The sequence below is a fragment of the Leopardus geoffroyi genome, chromosome D1 (genome assembly GCF_018350155.1).
Source record: "Leopardus geoffroyi isolate Oge1 chromosome D1, O.geoffroyi_Oge1_pat1.0, whole genome shotgun sequence".
Classification (NCBI taxonomy): Eukaryota; Metazoa; Chordata; class Mammalia; order Carnivora; family Felidae; genus Leopardus; species Leopardus geoffroyi.
Genome location: NC_059329.1, coordinates 104,333,430 through 104,357,018, shown reverse-complemented (window position 1 = coordinate 104,357,018; position 23,589 = coordinate 104,333,430). Strand labels below are relative to the sequence as shown.

Sequence of the window (23,589 nt, the reverse complement as noted above, 5' to 3'; positions counted from 1 at the left end):
AGATGAGATAATACGCATCAAGCACTTAACACAAAGTACGTGCACACTAAGTACGCCGATAATGAGAATCCCAGGAAAGCCAGCAAATGCTGCCCGCTTACTATGGGCCAGGTGTGCCGCTGTGCCTTCACAAGCACGTCTCACTTAAGCCCCACAGCAGTCCCCAATGTTAACAACACACCCCATGATGCTGTCAGCAGCCACCCAAGAAGATCAAGTAGGACAGCCAGTCAACCACTCGTTTGGGTGTTGCCTCGGGGAACCAACAATGATTACTACATTATACTACTCACTACTGTCTAACTGAAAGGAGGGAGTTATTTTCAAGGCATTAATGGCTTCTTCCTTCTGGACCTAAGTACCCGGCGGAATCCAATTCGATCACAGAAAGCAAAGAAAGTCCTACTTTGGAGAAGTGGCAGATTACCGAGGGGGAGGGAGGAAGGCTTTGTCCATTCCACTTAAGAATGAGTCTCTGCCTCCCCTAAGCTCCCATATACTTTGTACCTCTAGTTAGACATTAATTAACTCCTGCATATTTATTTATGCGCCACCCCGTTAAGGTGACAAAGTAAAGGGATTGTAAGGGTCAAATGACTCCTCCTTTTCACAATTCATACACCTTGACTGTTCCCCAAAACTAATAGAATCCCGAACAGTCTCTGTGTTACAAGTTCCCAGCCACATCCTTGTTAATTTGTTTGCGTCTTTGCTCTGGAAAACAAATACACACTCTGGCAAGAAAGAAGGGGCAGAGATGTCTCAGTCCAAGCAACAGAAGTCAAGTGCGTCAAGGGTTTTACGGAGACTAGTGACAAAGCAGTGGAACATCCCATTCACGAATGAAAAGCAATGAACGATCTCAGAGTTATACTGACCAGTGAAAACCAGTATTCTCAGACAATAATCTCAAATCCATTAAGTTCATTTGGGCTTTGCATCACTGAAAACTTGGTCGGGAAAACAACAACCTAGCTATCTCGTTATGTCAGCCAAAATAAGAGAACATGGGGAATTCTTTCCACGGGGATGGGAGGGCCAGGAAGCCAAGCAGAGGATGGTGAGGCACTCTGGAAATGACCAAGAGCGGGGTCACCGGGGCCCAAGGCCAGGGCCCCTCTGATCGGAGCCGGACCACACTGGAGTTGCCCAGCAGAACGGGCCCCATGGAGACAGGGTCTACCCAGCAAAAGTTGAGCCCACGGAGAAAACATGTCTGGGGAGGAAAACCAGGGCCTCCTCCCTCCTCCCTCCTCCTAGAGTCTTCCGCCAGCGTGTCCCCTACATCAAACACACCAAAGCCAGCTGGCAAGGGAACATGGGGAATGAGTTCCCTGCAGTCCCGAGCAGAGCACAGGAAGGGTGGGGGACAGGCCTGAGAGCAGACGAGCACGTGACTGGCAAGAGCTTCGTGCTGCCTAACGAAGGAACCCAGACTCACGGAACCAACCAGCCGACCTACCCACCAAACACTCCACCTGAAGAAGGAATGAGAGAGTTCTTAACCTGTTAGATTTGACTCGATGCCTCGCCTTCCATGTGTTGTTCACTTTGAGGGTCTTTGTTCTAACAAAAATCAAGCCTACGCAGAAGGGTCTCTGCTTTCACAGCTGCTCCCCTCCCAGTTCATCTAAGCAGGCACTGCCCCGCCCCCCGAGGCGCCACCACACCTTGACTGCACACTCTCACCTGTCCCAGCCCTGACTCAGTGCCCTCGAGGGCTGGGACCACGTCTCTTTCCTGGCCACGCATGGGGCGCCACTGACTGTAAGGTTGCTGAATGAGTAAATAAATGAATACAAGTAACTTCAGGAGACAAGCATGCTTCATCTACAACGGCAAACCAGTCTCACAGATTTGTTTTTTTAAACACCTCCCCCCCACCCAAAAAACCCCTCAAAAACTTTATAATAGCATTTTCTGAAACGTAACCGTTCATCCTTGCTAATAGAAGTTACAAGTCAGAAAAGGCTCTGTGAAAAAATAAATGCAGAGATGAGCCAGGTAAGCGAGTTTCTTTATTGCAGGACTTCTCAGAGTCTTTAATAAGTAAATGTGCATTTTAAATCCCCAAGGGTGGAAAAGAGTATAAAGCATCTTTCAGTTATATTTGCTCACCGGAGCCTTCTGGCATCTCATATGCCACCGAGGACAGTGCTTTGATGCACCTAATAGCCAGCCCCGGCCCCCACCCTTTCTTGTTAACAGAACTCTGATTTTGCTTGGGCAGCAATGTTGCCGGGCCCAGGCAATGAATCATGATCACTTCTACGCCAATCCTCGCAACCCTGTCCCTTTGCTAAGTGCTCACTTTCCTGGTGTCCCTCCCAGCTAGGAGTGGCCGTGACCATGTGATCTGTTGTTGGTCAATGGGCCACAAGGGGAAGTCAGCTTAGAGCATTTGTGTGGTTTTCCTGCCTGATAAAAGGATTCGGGGACGTCTCTGGCTTCCCCCTTTCGTACTTCATGTGATACGGGTACATGGTGGTGTCATCAGGGGCTGTGGCTCTGGACCTTTCAAAGCCCGGCACAAATTCTTCAATGGCCCTCCCACTGAGAGGGGGTATCTATGTAATGCTCTCTTGAACCTGGCAGGCTTGTGTCTGTTTCGACATCAGAGCACACAAGTGACGTCCCACATGCCTTCCACAGCTGGAATCTCATGTGGGGGCCTTGTGCCTCCACGTGACACCCCGATGATCCTGGGCTGGCCATGCTAAGAAGCCCGAGTCACAGAAACAAGTCAGCATAGGCGCTCCAACTGAGGGTCTCTCCAGAGCTTTTCCCTGAGTCACCAGACGTTTCAATAAAGAACTCTCTATAAGGTTCCAGCGTCCAGCTGCTCAAGTCTTCCCGGCTAAGTCCCCAGAAACCGCGGAGCAAAACTCACCCACCTCCACTGTGCCCTGTGCCCGAATTTCTAGCCCACAGAATCTGTCCTCACTACACAATGGGGGTCTTACAGCCCTCAAGGTTGGAGTGAATCATCATACAGCAGTAGGTCATCAGAACAGACTCCACTCTCAATGCCAAGGGAAAAGCCAAGAGGCTCACAGAGCTGCTGACCTAGAGCCCCACCACCTCCGACCCACCACACCGCGCTAACTGCCGACTTCTTCACACGTGAAATGATTACACACCTTTACCGCTTGTGCCACGGACACTCAAAAGCATCCCTGGATGATACACCCTGCCAGCTGCCAGGGCCCCAGCCAACTGGCTCGTCTTTCCATTTCTGGCCTTTCCTGCCCTCCACGAACTGCCACCAGAATGATTTTCCTACAACACACCCTGATCCCCGCATTTCCTTGCTTAGCACCTTCAAAGCCCGCCCCCCCCCATCTACCCTGCAGCATTTCATAAGCAGCATTTCATAACCATAGAAGCAAAAGAATCATCTGAACGGACTTCCTCAAAATCCAAAAGCCTAAGCCATTGCAGGCCCTCTGCGCTGGGCATGCAGACGTGTGAAAGGCTCCCCAGGTGATTCTGAGAAGCAGGTCTAGGTAGGAACCACTGAGGCTTTCCCTCACCTTACCTCTCCCCGCTCCTCCAGGCAGAATTTAACACTTCCCCTTCTGTGCTCCCAGAGGACCTTATTGACATTGCTATGATCGTGACTTTCTACACACTTCTGTCATCCTCGCCAGATAAAGAGACACCAGAGGGCAAAGGACTCCGCCCCACAGAATGCTGTTCGCCCCAGCACTGAACATGCTGTGTGGAAGACAGTAAACACTTGTGTATTTTGCTGAATGCATGAATCAATATAAACAATAAGCCCCTAATGTTTCTGCCTCGGAAAATTTGTCCTCTCTTCCAAACAGCGCAAAGAAAATACAGGTGGCCACAAACTAGACAATAACCTGAGGTTTATCATTTACTAGACCCCCTGGCTTAATCCTCCAAGGCCTGAAAACCCAAGGGCCAATTCATTCCCATAACAGCCGAGAAGCTAGAAAAGCCATCTGGGTCTTAAACAGCGCAGTGCACATTTTGAAATCATCCTGATCCCGTGACTTCGCCTGCCCCTTGCACACACCTCTCTGACCGGCTTGTGATTCACACAATCAGTCCTCAACAAACAGCCACTGGGACCTGCTTGCTGGAACAAGTCCAAGCAGCAGGTTTTGCCACAAGAGTGCCTTCCCAAGCAGTCTATTTAGTCGTGTTCAGCAGGATGCCCTCAGTGTGTTCCCCAGCTGCATGAAGGGAGAGCCCCCCTCACTTCCCCAAACCCCCAGGCCCTGGCGTGTGCTCTATCCCACTTTCAAGGCTATTTCCAGACCCTATTCCCTAACACATCAGGAACAGAACAGTGATGACAGCTAACACTGACTGGAGACATACTGTGCCAGGTACATCCGTGTACTTTCTCGATTTATCTTCATAATAAATACCCAGCAGGTAACACTGCTATTCCTGTCTTAGAGGGAGCTGGGGTTCAGAGTAGTGAAACAGCTCTTCCAAAGTTATACTGCTGGTAATGGCAGAGCTGACATCAGGACCAGAACTCGTGGGTGCCCAGAGCTTGGGTGGCCTCTTTCTGTGCCCATGGCCTCTTGCCTCTCTGTGACATTATTACCCTCCTGGGGCTCCGTCACATGGAAAGCAGGGCAGTAACATTTACCTAAGCCGACACTGAGCACTTTCCGAGTGTCGGCTCCTTTACTCCCCAACACATCTGTGAGCTGAAGATGCTACTCCCCATATCACAGATAAGCTCACGGAGACCGAGGGGAGTCAAGGAATGTGCCCAAGTTCACAGCTAGTGGCAGACAAGAAGCTCCATTTCAAAGATGATGCTCTTTCCACCCCACCATGCAGTCCTCTTCTCCACCCCAAATGTGATAGGGTTTGGGATTTTTTCCCCTTAATGACAGAAAAGCATCTGACAAAGAAGCAAAGAAAAACAAAAAAACAAAAAACAAATAGCCCTTGAGGTCTTAAGGCTCCAAAAATAACTATCCAGCCAGCACTTTTCTGTTTAAAAACGCTTTCCAGGGGCACTTGGGCGGCTCAGTTAAGTGTCGACTCTTGACTTTGGCTCAGGTCATGATCTCACAGCTCATGCACGGGTGCAGAGAGCCTGCTTGGGATTCTCTCTCCCTCTGCCCTCCCCATCACACATACTCATGCTCGCTCACTCTCTCTCTCTCAAAATAAATTTAAAAACATGCTTTCCAGATGTGTGATCCTCGTGTTATCTCCACAACAACCTTGAAAGGTTAGTACTAACATTCCCAGTTTGCAGAGCAAGAATTAGAGGCCCAGATGGGGTAAATGACTTAACCAAAGCCAACCGCTATTAAATGCATGGGGATGAATTGAGAGCATGTCCTGGAGGCACATCACCTTCCCACTTGGCAGGGGATACTGCCCTTCGGAGACCCTCCTGCTGGGTTAGGAGAAGAGGCAGAAGATCGTAATTGGTGAAGCTGCCTTATCTTAGGGAAGAAGTCCCTTAACGTATCTGGTCATCTAAGGCAAGATCGGAGGGCAAGTGACAGTGGCATCCAACAACTCCTGAAGTCCTCCCCACCACTGAGAAGACGTTCTCTTTCCATGATCCACACCTGGAACAAGCTCTGGCCTCACAAAACTCCGCGCTCTTCGGTCTCACCACGACTTCTTGGCCAAAAGGACGGACCCACCCACGAAGAGCGTGGGGAACCGTGGAGTGTTGTTCACAGCCAAATTCCCACTCAGGCCCACACGTACGCCAGTCCGCTCCTACACCGGCTACCCACTCCACCAGAGGAGCTGCCATGAACCGCCAGGCCCCGCAAGCTAGAGCGTGACTTTCCACATCCACAATCTAGAGACGGGAAGTGCCCCATTCCTCCTGCAGAAACAATATAGCGCCTCTTGTCTTCTTTCCAAAAAAAAATAAAAAGCCTAAATAAAAAACCACAGTATGATGGCAGAAACTTCCATGACTGAACTCTTCATGCTTTTGTTCTGGTCTGGAGAATCCCTCACCAGGCACAGACACGTCAGATGCTATACTGAATGCTTTATAAACATTATTCCATTTAATCCTTGTAATAACCCTAAGGATTACGTTATCACTCCCAATTTGCAGATAAGGAAACCAAGCATGTGAAGGAACATTGGCAAGATCACCAGCTGGTCAGAAGCAGAGCAGAGATTTGAATCCCACCGCTCACCATCTGCCATAGTCTCTCCCAAGAAGGACCTTCGAGATCAAAGATTATGTGAATCTGTAGACAGGAGCAACCCATCTTTGCCCCTGTTGAACGTGAAAAAAATAAACTGGTGGTTTCTTAGTTTCCCAGTTTCCACTAGAATTAAGTCAAAGGGCCTGAATTTTGGGAAACAACAAATCTGATCAATCTGAATCACAAGCTTAAAGATGTATTTTTTTTTTCACACATGGCTGTGACCCCATGGTTGATTCAGTATTGAAATTATGTAACTTAGGCAAGAAAGATGATCATTAAAATGCTGTCATGCAGCATAAGACTTCAAAAGCATCTCATTAATTACATATCATTTACCTTCTGCTGACTTTCTCAAGAAGATTAAAAATCCAAACCCTCCCAATTACATATTGAAGAGAAATCTCCCAGTAACTTCTGGGTCTGGCCGCCTCACCCCAGGAAAAGACCGACTTTCCTCTGCTACACCTGAATGAGCCGAGTTTTATTCTTTACACAGGAAGCTGTGTTTCCTTATGTACATTCAGAAAAAAGCACAGGAAGGTCGCCTACCTCAGAAAAGAACTCATCCATGAAAGCCGTGTTGTCAATGGCAACCTCGACCTCGTCGGCATCATCATCCTGTGTCAGCTGCTTCTGTGAGAGACAAAAAGGAACGGGGTGAGGCTAAAAACACAAGAAACAGCTAACAGAACTTGAAGGCTCACCAGAAGCTACATCTATACTAGACATTATACAGACATAATCTCCTTTAAAACTCAGAACAGCCCTGCAATATACCGGACTCCATCACACTGTATTTAAACCCGAGCTGCACCGTTTACTGACTTCTAGCAGGCGGTGGGGGAAGGAAGGGAGGGATGGGCAAGCTACTAACATCACTGTGCCAGGTTTCCCTATCTGTAAAATGCTGGCATGCACTATGTACTTCGGGGGTGGTGAAAGAAATGAGACGAGGAAGTTAAAACATGTTTGCATGGTGCCTGGCATACTGCGATTACTCAATAAATGCTAGGTGTTATTGTTATTGTTGTTGCTGGAGGTGGGGGTGGGGGTCCGCAGTGGTACTGGTGACATTATTACAACTCATTCCTTTTGGAGAACCTAAAACAGAGAGGTTGAACAACTTGGCCAAAGTCACACAGCAAAAATGTAGAGACAGGCAGATTCTAGCCTGTCTTTTGGATTTGGGCCCCATGTTCCTAATCCCTTCTCCAAAATGTTCAAATGTGTGATCCACCCTACCAGACATCTCTATCAGAATAGTTTCTAGCCTTGGGGCACCTGGATGGCTCAGTCCGTCAAGCGTCCGACTTCGGCTCACGTCATGATCTCATGGTTCGTGGGTTCAAGCCCCGCACCGGGGTCTGTGCTCAGACAGCTCAGAGCCTGGAGCCTGCTTCGGATTCTGTGTCTCCCTCTCTCTCTGCCCCTCCCCCACTTGCACTCTGTCTCTCCCTCTCAAAAATAAATAAACATTAAAACAAAACAAAACAAAGAGAACAGTTTCTAGCCTCAATTCCTCCAAAGCACTAGCTTCCAATCCTCAGGGTAGGAACAAAGGTTTTCCTGTTTTCATTAACCACCTACTGCAAAAAAAAAAAAAAAAAAAAAAAACAGTACTGTGTGTCATCCCCTGTCAGAGCTCATGTTTATAAGGAAAAGGAAGCTCTCCCTTCGGCCCCCAGCAACCCCTGGGGACCCCAGCTTTCTTGATCTCATTCCACTTCCTCTACAGAATCACAAAACGGCTATCTAAAGGAAGTGCTTCCATCCCCACCCAGCATCCAGGGCCCGAGCCGTGTCTACACTCTCCCCATCACTGCGCCGCATGCTGACCAGTTTCTAAGCTCAGAGGGAGAACTGGTTCTTGCCAGTCGAGGTGGGGAGGGGAAAAGCTGCTACACCTGCCTCTTCACAACCTGTGGTAGACAACAGCCCTCTCAAACACTCATAACCCCACGGGCGATGAAAGCCACCAGGGCCCTCTCCTCTTTACCCGCTACCAACCCCTCAACCTTCAACAGATGATGGCATTACTGGGAATTCCCAGTGAAATCTGGGACGCTCCAGGGTGGCTCGTCGGTTAAGCGTCTGACTTACGCTCAGGTCATGATCTCACAGCTCGTGAGTTCAAGCCCTGTGTCGGGGGTGCTGACAGCTCAGAGCCTGGAGCCTGCTTCAGATTCTGTGTCTCCCTCTCTCTCTGCCCCTCTCCTGATTGCACTCTGTCTCTCTCTTTCAAAAACAAATAGAAAGAAAGAAAGAAAGAAAGAAAGAAAGAAAGAAAGAAAGAAAGAAAGAAAGAAAGAAAGAAAGAAAGAAGAAAGAAATCTGGGACTCTCCAAACATCTGCGGAGTCTGTTTTGACTGGCTCCGCCATCATCTCATTCTCTGGCTTGTCTGGAACCTTCGGCAACCCAAGCTTAACAGTCAGGAGCTTAACTTCTTCAAAGGAGTTGAACTTGATGGCAGTGCCACAGCGCCCAAACTCATCTTCCTAAAAAATCATTCCTTCTGTTCTCCTGGGATTAAAAGTCCCAATGCCCAACAGAGCACATAGGGACCATTAAGGTCTGGCCCTGCCCGTGTTCCTCTCCTCATGATACACTCTCTAGACCAGGCACTTGGAACTCCCCACTTTTCCTGGACAGACCATCTTTCATGAAGGACTTCTTCCTGAAATGCATTTGCCCAGCCGGAAAAATTTTACTTAGCCTTTAAATTCAATCTTGGGGGCGCCTGGGTGGCTCAGTCAGTTGAGCCTCTGACTTGATTTCGGCTCAGGTCATGATCCCAGGGTTGTGGGATTAAGCTCCGTGTAGGGCTCTGCACTAGGATTCTCATTCTCTCATTCTCTCTCTCTCTCCCTTCCCACCTCTAAAAAATAAAAATAAAAATAAATATAATTAAATTCAATCTCAAACCATCTTCTCTGTCGGCCTTCCCTGACACTCCTCATGTAAAATTTAAAACCTTCCTAAGCAGGGCACCTGGGTTGCCCAGTTGTTTGGGCGTCACTTTGGCTCAGGTCATGATCTTGTGGTGGTGGGTTTGAGCCCCACGTCGGGCTCTGTGCTGACAGCTCAGAGCCTGGAGCCTATTTCAGATGCTGTCTCTCTCTCTCTTTCTGACCCTCCCCCACTCATGCTCTGTCTCTCTCTCAAAAATAAACCTTTAAAAAATTAAAAAAAAACAAACAAACTTCTAAGCTCCCGATGCATCTTGTGCAGACCTTCCATAGCATCCAACACAGCCTACTGTTAATTATCCCTTTATTTATCAGTCTTTCCCTACTGGCTATAAACCCTGGAGGGTCAGGGCTGCCTTATCTATTATAACAGATACTCTGAGCGTACGTGCCTGCCCAGAAAGCCTTCCGTGGTGTAGATAACCTTCCCAGAATCATCTGGGGAAGGTGAAGGGGGTCAATCATGAGCCAACCTCCCTGAGGAATTTGAATTGCAAAGCAAACAGAGATCTCTGCCAGTTTCTCAAAGAGTACCGTCACTTCTCTCTTCCTAAGCCTTCCCAACAGGTTCCACAACTGTTCCCAGCACTCTCCCAACAAACTCAAACAGTATTATTCTAATGTTTTTAGAAAATTCATTTCACTGGAATTGGCTTTTCTCACTTGCACTTAAAATTACTTGTACGTGTCATTCATTCATTCATTCATTCACTCATTCATGCATTCCACATGTACACTGAGCACTTACCATGTGCTAGATATGTAAGAAAAATTTAACCAATTTTAGCTGAATGAAAACCCAGCCCCCACAGGGACTGCAGCCTGGATTCAGCCAGCAGTTCCTAAAGTTGAGATAAAATGCTCCTATTATCACTATCGTCAATACTTGGGCCTCTTAGTAGCCTCCAGAGAGCTCCATCTCCCAGCAAGGATCTCTGTGACCCTCACTGGAAAACAGGAGCCCAGCCCTCCTCTGGGAAGGTGAGCTAACAAGTATTCGTCCCAACTCCTCTCTCCAGAGGTCTTCTAGAGACCCACATTGAAGGGAGATACCATGTGAGTAACGTGTGTGTGAGTACACACCCATGAGTGTCAACATGGGATGGAAGGAAGTAGGATGAGTCTACCATCTTAGGATGGACCAAGGGAAGTTTCTGGAAGCTGGGAACAACTGTGTCCTGGAGCATGGGAGGCAGGCACCTAGCTCTCTGTCATGACATAAATTTCTGAGACGCCCGGAATTTGTACAGGGATCCCCCACATCCAAGACATCACCTTTTGGCTTTGGGCAGGGCAGCCTCATCCACCTCCAGTTGAGAAAAAGTGTGAACTAGGAAAAGAGAAGTCTTTGGTAACCCACAACCTAGGTCTGAAACCTTTGGTTACCAATTACGGGCTGTGAGAATCTCAACCAAGTCTTTTATTGCTCCGAGTTTTTTATCTGTGAATGGTAATAACACCACTCACCTTACAACTCTTACGGGCACTGGAAGACATCACACATGGAAGGTTTCTAGCACAATCCTGAGCACACACCAGTGGCTCGTAAATGTCAGTTTCCCCATCACCTTGCTGTAAAGATGTGACGGCTAAAAGAGTGACTTCTCTTCTGAGGAAGTCCTCGCACTAAAGGCTACGTCAGTAAGGTCAGCCACAGAGCATGATGATGATCTGGGTTCCGTAAACTGCTCCATCACATACTGGTCACCAAGCCTTACACAACTGGTTTAACATCTCTGAGCCTCAATTTCCCTATCCACAAAATAGATAGAATAGCGTCTACCAATGCTTTTGTGAGGACGGAATAATATTTTAAAGTTCCTTATGCAACGAATAGCACATAGTTACAACAACTCAATAAAAGGGGCCGTACATAAGATCTAGCCAACTTCTCTACAGCTTTAACCTGGATATAAGTACCTTTAAGCAGGAAAGGGGGAAAAAAAGAAGAAAAACAAAAAAACAAAAACAAACAAACAAAAAAGGTACGGGACTTTTAGAGTTAAATGCAACCTTACAGATTCCACCATCAAATTCTGTCACTGAGAGAGGGGCAAATCAAGGCCCACAGCCAAACAATGAGTTACTGATGGCCAGGAGTAGAACCCAGGTTTCTTGATTTCCATCTTCCCACGCACAGTCTTTCCCACTGTGCTGTGCTGTTTCCAAAAATATAACATCACAACATCAATTACAACAGCACAAGCTTTAGTCCAGTGAGAGAGTCCAAGGAAGAAGCCACCATCATGGGTGATCCGGAGTCAGGGGACATTGGAACTTCCAACCAGCTTCTCCAAAAGGGGGTCTAACTGATCCCGGGGAAACCCCCTGTCCCTTCTGACACAGCCAGGCTCTCTCAGGCTGAGGCCTCAGGAGTCCCAAGGCCAAGGAAAGCACACAGCGTCCTTTATCTTGGGCCCGCATGACGGAGCACAGCTGAGAAAAGAACTTGGGCATCTTTATCAGAGAATCAAGGCGTGTGGTAATAGGAACGTTGCAGTAGCTACATCGGCCGCAGAAGGAACAGTGAGAACCACGAGTTCAGCCGCTCACTTCCTCTCCCCCACCCCCAGCCCCATGATGCCTCTCCCACCAGGAGACGGGACGTGGGACAGCGGGCAGCACTGACACAGAGCCGTGTATCTAGCACCCATCCCTGCCTCTCAAATGTGCCCCACAGTCCCGTGAGGGCTGCCAGGACCATGACCTCCTCTCTGCAGAGTGGGGAGCGCTCAGGGGCCCGGCACGCAGCACGAAGGGGCTTTTGCTTCCTCTTACTCAGCATTCACTGCCTTTCTCTCAACTGCCTTCTCCAGCGTTCTCCGTCTATCTGATGTGGGTCCCTTCCGTTAGCTTCTTGAATAAAAGCATTTGCCACCCATAGAGCCCCTACCAGAGGCTGGGTGGCCACAACACCCTAGAGGTTATCCAAGGGCTCCCAGCCACTGGTTGGCAGAGTCTGGGCTCAAACTTCGCTTGTCTGTCCTAAGCCCTCGTTACCCCCCTGCACCTTCCCAAAGCAGTCCATCCCGAGGGTGACCAGGAGCCAAGGAGAGCAGCAGCCCAGCCCTGCGGAAAGCTGGGCACTTGTCTGCACTAAGCCTGGGCTTTCTCGCCAAGTAAGGAGCTTAGCTTTCCAGTGCAGCTTTGTGGAACCCCAGGACACTTCAGATGAGCCTCAGAAACCGGCCAGGGAAGCCAGGGAGGGGGGAGGCAGGCAGGTGGGCCCTTCCCCACTCTTAAATCTGTGTAGCTTCCCTTCTGTCTGCTTTATACACTGGGGCTGAATGTAACACTTCATTTGAAGAAAGTCCTGTTGTCAACAGAGCAAAGAAAAGAAGAAAAAAGGAAGTAAGCAAGCAAGCAAACCAGCAAGCAAACCAGCAAGCTTAGCTAACCAAGAAACCACTGCTGTAAACAAATGGATGCCTTCTCAAGAAGAGGGGAAGGGGGGCGCCTGGGTGGCTCAGTCGGTTGAGTGTCCCACTTCAGCTCAGGACATGACCTCGCAGTTGTCAGTTCGAGCCCCACATCGGGCTCACTGCTGTCAGCCTGTCAGCAGGGAACCCGCTTTGGATCCTCTGTCCCCCTCTCTCTGTGCCTCGCCCACTTACACTCTCTCAAAAACAAACAAACATTAAAAAAAAGAGAGAGAGAGAGAGAAATGCCACTGCTCCTTTTCCAGGTACAAACTTTCATTTTCATTTTATTTATTTTATAAAAATAAGTCACGGGGATGAAAGGTATGGCATAGGGAATACAGTCACCAGGGTAATTCCGTCGTGTGGTGACACCGTGGTGAGCGCTGCATAACACAGGCTTGTCAAACCACCGTGTCCTACGCCTGAAACTGGTGTAACGTTGTGCGCCCACTATACTTCCGTTAGAGATTTTAAGACAAACAACCTGCTGCAGTCTAAGTTTAAATCACCGGCAATTCCTCGAGGATCCTACAAATCAGAGCAGCAAGACAGAAGGACGGGACAAAGGAAGGAAAAGGGAGCCATCGCGGATGACGATGACGCCCATTTACTCCTCGGGGGTCCCCGGACAAGACGGAAGGCCCCGGAGCTCTCGGGAACGTTCTGGGGTGAGGGAAAGGCACCAGCAAGCAGTCTGGGCTGCGAAGGGACATCTGGTCCTTAACGGCCGGCAGCAGGAGTATTAAAGGATTGTGGCTGGCGGAGGCGGGGCCCTCGTGGCACAAGCAGGTGAGCACGAGTCTGTGCCCCTCCTCCACATGGGAACAGCTCTCTGCTCGAGGCGCATGCGCCTCTTCATAAACCCAGACTTTCCCCCAATGAATTCAAAGAGACAGCCGTGTGCCCTTCCTCCTCCCTGCTGCCCTCTCCCCGACCTGCCTCCCTCTGCAGCGAGGGTCTGCGGATTCCCAGAGACAACAAACACTACGGCTTACGAGGGTTCCAAGCGCGCGCGCGCACACACACACACACACACACGCACACACGCCGGTGACACACTGCCCAACGTCTGGTTTTTCCAGTCCCTCTTCTTCAATTAAAGAGCCACAGATTCTGAGTAAGCAGCTCTCAACAAGTACTCGGCATTCTCTGCTCCCCACTTAAAGAGTGTGCCTACCCTTCTCTTGACCCGCCCCCCCCCCCCCCCCCCCCGTCTCCCTCCCACACTGTCCTCTCTCCCTGTGAAACAAGGGGACACTTTCCTTTTCCCAAGCAGGCTCGACGCTCCACACAGAGCTTGATCTCTCACGAGTCTGGGATCATGACCTGAACCAAAATCCAGAGTTGGACACTCAACTGACTGAGCCACCCAGGTGCCCCCATTCTGACTTCTTTTTAACTCAAGAGCTAGTTAGAAAGGCATTTTCAATTTCCAAGGCAGGTAAGGAGGGCTACCTCCTCTGGGAGGGCTATTATTGTATTGTTAATTTTATTATGCCATCATCAGGGAACATAGCCTACTGGACTTAATATTCTGTGCAACTGGACGCTTCTTTGTATCATTATACACGGTCAGTATTTTTTAATCTTCCACGTGTGTTTGAAGACACTTTGCATTCTGTTCGTTGCATAGAAAAATCATCAAACTTCATCCCCAGGTGCCATGTTAATTCCTACCTGTTTTTGCTTCTCAGGACCTGAGCTAGGTCTGAGAAGGAACAGCAAAAAGGGATGGAAGTTTATGGAAAGAAAAGGAGGAGGGAGGGGTGCCTGTGTGGCTCAGTTGGTTAAGGGTCTGACTTTTGATTTCGGCTCTGGTCGTGACCCCAGGATTGTGGGATTCTCTGTCCCCCTCTCTCTCTCCTTCCCCCTTCCCTCTCTCTCTCTCTCTCTCTCTCTTTCTCTCTCAAAATAAATAACTTAAAAAAAAAGAAAAAAGAAAAACAGGAGGGAAAAAAACATCCTCTATGTAGATGTTGTCTACACAGGTGAGGAATCTGAGGTAGGGAGATTAACTCACCCAGAATCACATGGCTAATATGGAACAAAGATAGGATGGAACCACACCTGGTCCAACCCACCGAGTTCGCAGTGCATTCACTTAGAGAGATGGTAGGGTCTTGTAACCAACCGCCATACCCACACATTCTCCTTCCCACTACAAGGTCCAATCCATTCGCTCATTCATTCACCCAACAGTATTTACTGAACAACCAGCATTTATTTGCCACTAGAGATGCAGAGACCAAAGTCAGCAGCCCCTGCTCTCCAGGACCTCACTGTCTCCGATGGGAGGCACACAGGTCATTACAACCCCACATGGTGAGTGAGGACAGCACTTAAGACAAGAAGACCGGGTGCCCAACCTCCCTGAATCCAAGGCAGAGCCTGGGGAGGATGGAAGCATATATAATAATGTGTGCAAAGGTGACTCCTTGGGGAAATTTTGAAAGATGAATGAAATTACCCAAAGGATACCTCCGGGAAGGCCACTGGAATAAGAAGACCACACCTTTTTCCTGCTTTCTCTCTCATACCAGGAGCCAAAGACATTGAAAGAGTATCTTCTGCTTCCTCCTGGAGAGTTCATTGGGCTTCTGTTCTTTAGTGATAAGACTTCTTACTGGCCCACGATTTCTTTCTGGAACATTGTTCCTCCCCTACTCCAGCTTTCTGCGCTCTTTTCGGACTTCCTCTCCGTCTCAACCCCACCACTCGATACCCCACAGCCTCCAGTTCTCAGGGACGAGGCATGGAGGGACTAATAACCTCTTCTTCTCTACTCGTCTCTGCTTCCTTTCAGCCCCTGTGCCCAAGCCCCCTCCCATCACGATCCTTCTAGAAAATACTTCACTATGTATTAGGTAACATCTATTGAGCACTCCACAGGAGCTGAGGATTCTTCCGGGACATGCACTTTATACGTACCATTTAATCTCTACAGTCTTCTGGGGACCCTCCCCATCTTACAGCTGAGAAAATTAAGGCATAAGGATGTCAAGCAACCTGCTCAAGATGGGACAGACGGTGCGTGCCGGAGCTGGGAGAGCCCGGGCAGCCGGCTGCTGAGCCCTTGCTGTCTACCACCCCGGAGGGATGCCTCCAACGGCAGCCGCACGCCAGCGGCTGCACTGGCCACTGGAAACACACTTCCAAAGCATGAAAACACACGAGCTGAACAAACGGACAAGGTCATGGAAACAAGGAACACCTGAGAAGCGGACACAGGCCAGGGCAGGCTAAGAAAGCAAGACACCTAACTGCAACGGGGTTTCCTGGATGGGACCCCAGATCAGGAAAAGGGCCGTTCATGGGAAAATGAGTGGAATCCAAATCAAGTCTGGAGTTCAGAGAATAGGAACGTGCCAACATCAGGATCATTAAAGCATCCCTCGGTTGTGACAAACGTACCATCATAATGGAAGGTGTCAACAAGGGAGGAAACCAGGTGGGGGTGGACAGGAACTCCCTGTGCTGCCTTTGTGGCTTTTCTGTAAGTCTAAAATTCGTCCAAAATCAAAAAGATGTGTTCCACTGATCTCCTTTAGGTTGAACTGCATTTACAGCAGCCCTCCTGTCCGGCAGGGGGACGTTGCCGTGGAAACGGCCCAATGCCAGAAAGCAGGCTGGCCTTCAGCAGGTTGCTGAAGAGGCCGGATATTAAAGCAGCTGCAGATAAGGTCCCTCAGGGACTACAGAATCTCCAAGTAAGCTCATCTGCAGAACGTCCCCATTTGCTCACTGGACAGTGTGGTTTGCGGCCTTCCCCACCGTGAGCCGGGCCGTGGAAGTGCAGGGGGAACGAGGCCTGCGTGATCTGTGCTCCCTCACACAGCAGACAAGGATGGGGCAGCCGGCTTCTGAAACCCTGGGCCGCTGCTGTCACACATCAACCAAGATAAACAGTTTGTGGAGTGGTAAATGCTGTCAGCTCAAGGTCTGGGGGCTTCCCTGTGGTGGTGACACTGGAACAGAGTGTTGAGAGACTCCTAAGATTTGGGGGCACCTGGGTGTCCCAGTCAGTTAAGCGTCCAGCTCTTGGTTTCAGCTCAGGTCATGATCTCATGGTTTGTGACTGCAAGCCCCGTGTCGGGCTCTGTGCTGACAGCATGGAGCCTGCTTGGGATTCTCTCTCTCTCTCTCTCTCTCTCTCTCTCTCTCTGCACCTCCCCTGCTCACTCACTCTTTCTTTCTCTCAAAAATAAATACATAAATAAACAAACTTTTAAAAAAAATTTTAAAAAGAAAGATGTTATTAGATTTTGCCAGAGGAAAAATGGGGTGGCTAGATTTTCACCATGGCACCCACATCTTCTCCTTCATTGTCTTTCTGAACGGGGCAATCCTCCATGATGTAGTGGGCTAAGGGTTTAGGAATAGCTAGGAGCCTTGGAATTCAGCCACCCTTGTCCTTGAAGATGGAACCAGTGACCTCTGGCATCATTAGCAAATTCACAGGCTCTCGGAGTAAATGCTGCCCAACTCCACCCCACGGGGAATAGAGAGGGAAGAGTAAGTCCCAACGATGGAAAAGGGATGTAGGAGGGCCAAGCTGTCGATTAGTCAATAATCAGTTGGATAAACATTTACTAGATAACTACCATGCAGAGTTCGGGGCACTGGGGCCCCAGAGGAATACCCTTTCTGTCACTGCATCGGGCTGTGTGCATTGTAGATGGGCAGACAATCAAATAAAGTGCAGGGAGATATAAAAAAAAAAAAAAAAAAAAAAGCAAGACAGACATGTTCGATCTTGATCCCAACTTTTCCCAGCTGGGGATCTCCATCAAATCTGAGCCTCGATTTCCTTACCTGTGAAATGGGAATAATGTAAAACAGCACCTTGCCTTGCGTGGTTGAAGGGATTAGAGACAACGAATGCAAGGCACCTAACACAGGTCCCATCAAATAGTATGTAGCTGCTCAATAAATGATCAGTTTTACTGCAGTTGATGACACAGTGACAACAAGGAATAGAACCATCACTCTTTTTTTTTTTAAGATTTTATTTTTAAGTAATCGCTACACCCAATGTGAGGCTTGAACTCACAACCCCAAGATAAAGAGTCACAAGCTCTACAGACTGAGCCAGCCACGTGTCCCCAGAATCATCGATCTTAAGGACAATAGAACTTAAGGAGACAAAGAGTCTAACTCTTGAAAAAACAAAGGAAGGTGGTTTCAAGCCTACTCCATGGTGACAAAAACCCCATGAACCTAACAGCAGAAAGGTATTTGCTGCAAAGCGATATACAGCCCTTTATGCACAGCTGGAATGAGGGAGAATACTCTAGGCTGCAGTCAGGGAGGTAAGTGGAAAGAATGCGTTTTGGAAGATGGGTAGGAATTTTGACAGTAGGAGAAGGGAGAGAGAGCACCCTGGCTTCTGCCAGGCCCCGGTCTCCCCCCTCACTCACAGGAACAAAAATAAAACTAATCCCCTTCCCTCGTCCAAGCGTTTTCTCTTCTGGCCTCAGCCTGATGAGTCCATAATCCCTGCTCAATCCCCTGTTAACTCATCTCGGCCTGGCCTCCCAGTCTGCTCCAGCTAAATCGCTCTCCCGGGGGTGAATCCTCCCAGGAAGAAATCACAGACCAGTGAGAAATCTTATCACTAAAGTACAGAATCTCAATGAAAAGGGTCTTAAGTTGAATCTCAGTGAAGAGATTCTCAAGTCAGGATGTTAAGATTTGGTTAGGATCCAAAGCACCTGACACATAGCAGGGGCCAATATCTATGCAGTAAATGAATTGAGCTTTAAGGGGAAGTACAGCCCCATGATTCTGAGGGGTTATACTCTGATCCCACAGAGATCCAGACTGTCAAAAGCAGCAGGAAGCCAAGGAGCCCTTCAGGATGCAGCAAGAGACAAGACAGAACAGAATGAATAAAAAGTTACTCTGGCCTTTTAGAGTCCCAGGTGGTTGATTTCATTCATGCATCCCTATTAGCACTTGCCTTGGAGGGGCCGGTGTACCCCAAGTTCTTTCTAGTCCTCCGTACACCAACTCCAGGGGGTCCAAAGTTCTTGCCCTCTTTTCCCTACCCTACATCACTGGCTTCTCTGCTATCATTATCTACCTTTAATTTGCGAGTTGTTTCATACATGACCATTTACTCTCTAAGACCAGAACCTTGTGTAGTAATTCTGCATAACATGCTATCCAGCAGGAAGAGGTCAGAAAGGAGGATCAGCACACCCAGCACAGGAAAGTCCCAAAGCACTTATCGTGGTGAAATAGTGGAGCACTCGCCAATGAGACAGTGGCTGAGAAAATCCAGGATCCCTGCCTCTCAGGAGACTCTATGTGCCTTGAAGAGATCAGACGTGATCTTAACCTGAGCTCAAGCATCACTTCTGGGAAACACCCTGCACCCCCTAGTGTCTTGTCCCCAGAGGCCAGTCGACAGGGTCTTCCCACAGTAGCTTCTAACACAAGGATGGTATCATCATTTTCCGTTTCTTGTGTGTCTCCCTCTCTGACTGTGAACTTCTAAGGTCCAGGAATAGGTGGTAATCACCATTATAACCCGGCACCTAAGGCGGGGCTTGGGCCATAGTAGGTGCTCTGTCAATGTTTGCTGAATGAAAAGAGAGCCGGGCAAGAGGTCTCTGGATGGGAATTGTGTGGACTCAGTAGATCCAAAGTTCAGCTAGTGAGAAATCAGCTTGTGAGATGGGCTGGGGGTGGACCCTGTGCATTCCTGGTATGCCTGTCCTACCCCCTGAAGAAGCAGGCTGCTGAGGAGGCCTACCAGGAGGAGCAATGCAAGAGATGAGTCAGGTCTTGTGACCATGGCCTTGGGAAGGTGTGCCCCTTCAGTGTGGATACTGCTCCCGGCAGGTCAAGTTGGGGGAACGCACATGCACAATGGTGGGTGATTATCTTGGATTATTTCATTCAACCTCCACAATGGCTCTATGGGGAAGGTACGATGACCCACTTTACAGGTGCAACTCTGAGACCTTGGTCCTGGAAACCCAAGAGCCTCATGGTGCCTAACACAGGTTCACACACAACAAAGCATTTTAGAGAACCATGTATCAGCAAGGTGGATGAGGGCCTGAAATCAGTTTGCCTCTCCACCCTCAGAGAGCTGCTCAAACTCCCCACAAGCTTCCTGCCTCACCCCAGGCTTAAGAGTTCCCAACCTCTCCGGCCACCCCAGTCCGTCCCTGGGCAGCTCTGACTACTGAGAATGCTTTCACGCAGAGAATCCTTATCTTGACCCGTCAACTTCACATCTACTCCTGATGCCCACACAGAGGAAGGCTAATCTCCTGCACATGACCGCCCTCCCCCAGTTATCACCTCGCCTCCCCCAAAGGTTTAGAAAGATGCCACAGAGGAGATTACACAGGCTGTTCAGTGTGAAATGGTTTCATGCGGGGTAACCAATGTTTTTTATTGATGAAAGTGATCAGAGGGATGGTTATCTTGTTGCAGTGAAGGCATCTCTCACCCAGAGGTGGGGGGTGGGGGGGTGGACTAGAAACCAAAACCTATACAAACGTGAACAATGGTCCAGGGGAAAACATCAGTATTGCCAAGAGAGGGTTCTGAGATGAACCAAACTTCTTGTTTTACAAAAGGGGAACAGAGAAGCAGAAGGGGTACAAAGGAACACAGCTATTAAGTGGCAAGGCAACAATCAGAACCTTTGAACCTGCAGCCTGGTCCTCTTTGCTGGGCACCACCAGCCATGCCCCTGCTCCAAAACCTGTGATTTCAGAACAGCACCCCACAAGTGTCCAGTCCCCAGTGTGACTTTTCCCTTCCCCAGAGGTAAAGCCCCGCCCGGACGCTCGGGGAAGCCAGGGGACTTGCTTGGCTTTCCTGGCAAACTGAATTGATGCTCAGAACTCAAGAGTTCTTTGCTATTTGTTGACCGTGGGCTTGAAAGGGGCGGTGGGCTATCTTCCTCTGGAAATGGGTTTCCTAACACAAGGAAGGGAGTCGCCTGGGCCTGCCGTTCAGTTCCGCACTGTTTTATGATTGCTGGGAAGATCTTCAAAACCACACTCCTCTTTCCTTTCCAGCGAGCCTCAGGGAAAGAGTATGGTGGAGAGCGTCAGGAGCCTGGGTTCCTCTCCGGGCTGTGCCCTGACCGGCCCTGGGAACCACGACACCCCCCTCCTACCCAAGCTGAGCTCTACTTGCCTCTTGTATAAAAAACAGGGGCAATAAAACCTGCCCTGTCTGTAAAGGCGATATTATGAAGCTTCAATGACAAAGAGCGGGCAGGAGGCAGGGAGGCTCCCTCCCCGGCTCCCTCCCGGGCTCCCTCCCCAACTCCCTCCCCCACCCCTCCCCCACCCCATCTGTAGCTGCCCTTTTTCTTCTCTCACTTCCCCATCACCCTCACCTCCTCTGCAGCATTATGACCCAGAGCAGGTGAAAGGAGCACAAAGGTCTTACCCAGGATAAGGGAAAAGAAAAGCGACTGTAACAGCATCTCAGCAGTGCCTTGAACAAGGCCTGTATTTTTGCCCGAGGAGCTTTTACAGCTATCAGCACATTTACCACCTATTCATCCCACACGTACCCTGCATCATGCAAAGGGCTCTGTGTGCTCTTGCTTTCAGTCCTTACAACCACACACTTCACAGACCTGAAAACTTAGGCTCAGAGGTGGAGGGACAGCCAGCAATCGGTGTAGCCAGGAGGCAACCCCAGTTCTATCCGTTCCCAAGCTTCCCAAACTTTCACGTGTTCTTGCATCCCCTGGGGAGATTCGAGAGCAATCAGACTGATTTTGTGGGTGCAGGCAGGGGCTGAAGCCTCGCAATTCTCACAAGCTCCCAAGAAGAGGGACTGCTTTGCGTCTACCAAAGGCTACATTTAAACTTCCATATAGACAGAGCCTGTGTCCCCCAATCCCCAGGGCTGAGCACCGGGCCTGCCCCATAGAATGTACTCGGTAATTATTTGTTACTTGAGTCAATGACTCAAAAACCCAAGCTTTAACCATCCTCTATATCAAGTCCCATTATGTCATTTGATCTCATAGCAAATCTCTAAGGGATGATCATTCCCGTTTGACAGACAAGGAAACACAGGCTCAAAAGACTAAGTAGCTCGGGGTTTTACGGCTTTTGTGCAGTAGGACTGGAGGCGGTCTACCTTCATTCAGATCCTTTGCCCTGACCACAGCTGTCCGGAGGATGAGGGAGAAATTAATAATTATAGACCTCAGGGTGGGGAGGTGCTGGGCCCATCCTGGCACGTGACCAGCTCACAGCTCAGGAGGTCACCCAGGGGCTCTGAGCAGGTCCTGGGGGAGGGGCTGCCGTACTCGGCGCCCCCTCCCCGCCCCCCAAGGGAGACAAGGAGGGTAGGAGGAGGCTGATCCTGGGCATATTGCCAGGTAGCAGGCTGGTAGAGGTGACCCCTGACCTCACAGAGAACTCCTCTGGACTTAAAGAACCCCCAACCGCAGACCCCAGCTCCGAACTGAAACTGTCCAGCTTGGGGGGAGGGGAGGGAGGCATCCAAGGAAATCACAACCCAGGGATGAATCACTGGCACCTGACCCCAAAGCGGAGCGGCGGGGGTGGGGAAGGGGCGCGGATGCGGCGGGAACTCCGGGGACGCAGGCCTGGCGCGGGGTCCCCCTCTAGCCCGGATTTGGGGAACATAGAGAAGGCCCTCTCCCGCGCAGCTGCTGCCCCCGGCCCAACAGTTCCCGGGTGCGGCGGGACTCACGGCCTTCAGCTGCTCCAGTCGGTCCTTCATCCTGCTGCCCAGGCGCCCGGAGGCAGGTGAGCGCGTCCCAGGTGAGCGCGTCCCAGGTGAGCGGCCGGAAGTGGCGGGCGGCCCGCCGGCCGGCCGGGTCGGGGCGAAGGAGCTGGAGGGGCAGGCGGAGGCGGGCGGCGGCCGCGGGCTAGGAGGAGCGTCCGAGGCCACGGGAGGCTCCGCCGCGCCGCCCCCTGCGGCCCCGCCGGCGCCGCGCTCTCCAAATCCGGCTCCCGGGCCGGCGCCGGCGCGCAGCGCAGATCCGCCCGGCGGGCCCGCCCCTCACCTGCGCCGCGCCCCGCGCTCCTCCTTAAAGGGCCCTCCGCTCGGGCGGCTCTGGCTCCGGCGCGGGGGGAGGCCGGGGAAGTCCAGGGAGAAGGGCGGGCCCGAGGGAGACCCCCTCCTTTTCCCCCGACGGCCGCTCGCGGCCTGCACCGGGCTGTGTCGGGCCCGGCCGCACACTGTCCCGGGGACCGAGAACGCTGTGCGCCTAGCAGGTGGGAGGGAGAGCCAGGTGTCCCTCTCCCCCCACCCCCCCCCCCGCAACCGAGGAAGGGCGCTCCAAGGGACGGAGCTGGCCGTCCGGGGGACTGCGGGATACCGCTGGGGGCGCGCGTTCTTTCCTGGAGGAAATAACCGGGGGTGCGGCGGGGCGGCGGCGAAGACTCTGGATTTGACACTGGTCGCAATCGCGACCCCTCCGAGAAATGGAAGCAGTCCAACGTTGGAGGCAGCACCTGCCGCTAATAATCTGTACAACTTTGGGGGTTGCGATTTCTCTAGGGGACTCCGTTTCCGGAGGGGTCTGGTTCGCACCGCACAGAACCGGGGTGTTAAGATCGAGATGTCTGTGTCACGAACTGTTTGTCAAGCTGAAGCGGTCTTCGTTCCTACGAGGTGTGGACTGCCAGGTGGGATGGGTCTACCAAAAAGGTGGGCGGGGTCTTTGCGCCGCCCCTTCCCTCCCTTTCTTCCCTCTTCCCCGTTCATCTTCCTCCTTGGGAACCACCGACCTATCCAGCAGAGGGCGGCGCTCAGTAAGTGGGAGTGGCAGTCCGAAGACTGAATTCTCAAGTCACGACAAGAATGTGCTCTGTGTATTCAGGTTAAAAGGCTGTAAATATTTTCGTAATTCTAACAGAACTTTGCCCTCCTCTGCGCTCTTAGTGCGTGCTCCAGGCTGACTTCATCTCCTCCCATAAAGATACGGTCGTAAGCGGTCGGGCTGGATGAACTCTTTCTCGTCCCTGATCCTCCTTTGGGCTACACTTCCTTT

The 23,589-nt window shown here is 50.5% G+C and overlaps 1 protein-coding gene across 3 annotated transcripts in view; it reads right to left on the bottom strand.

Annotated features, from left to right (window-relative positions):
• The window catches only part of STX3 (syntaxin 3), a 40,586-nt gene extending 18,062 nt beyond the window's left edge, over positions 1-22,524 (bottom strand). For all 3 annotated transcript variants that reach the window (XM_045485348.1, XM_045485351.1, XM_045485350.1), the window contains exons 1-2: positions 22,284-22,524; positions 6,735-6,818 (exon numbers count right to left, since the gene is read on the bottom strand). In XM_045485348.1, the coding sequence (XP_045341304.1) occupies positions 6,735-6,818; positions 22,284-22,313 (114 nt within the window). In that variant the 5' untranslated portion in view covers positions 22,314-22,524. The remainder of the gene's footprint in view (positions 1-6,734; positions 6,819-22,283) is intronic.
• Between the last annotated feature and the right edge of the window lie 1,065 nt (positions 22,525-23,589).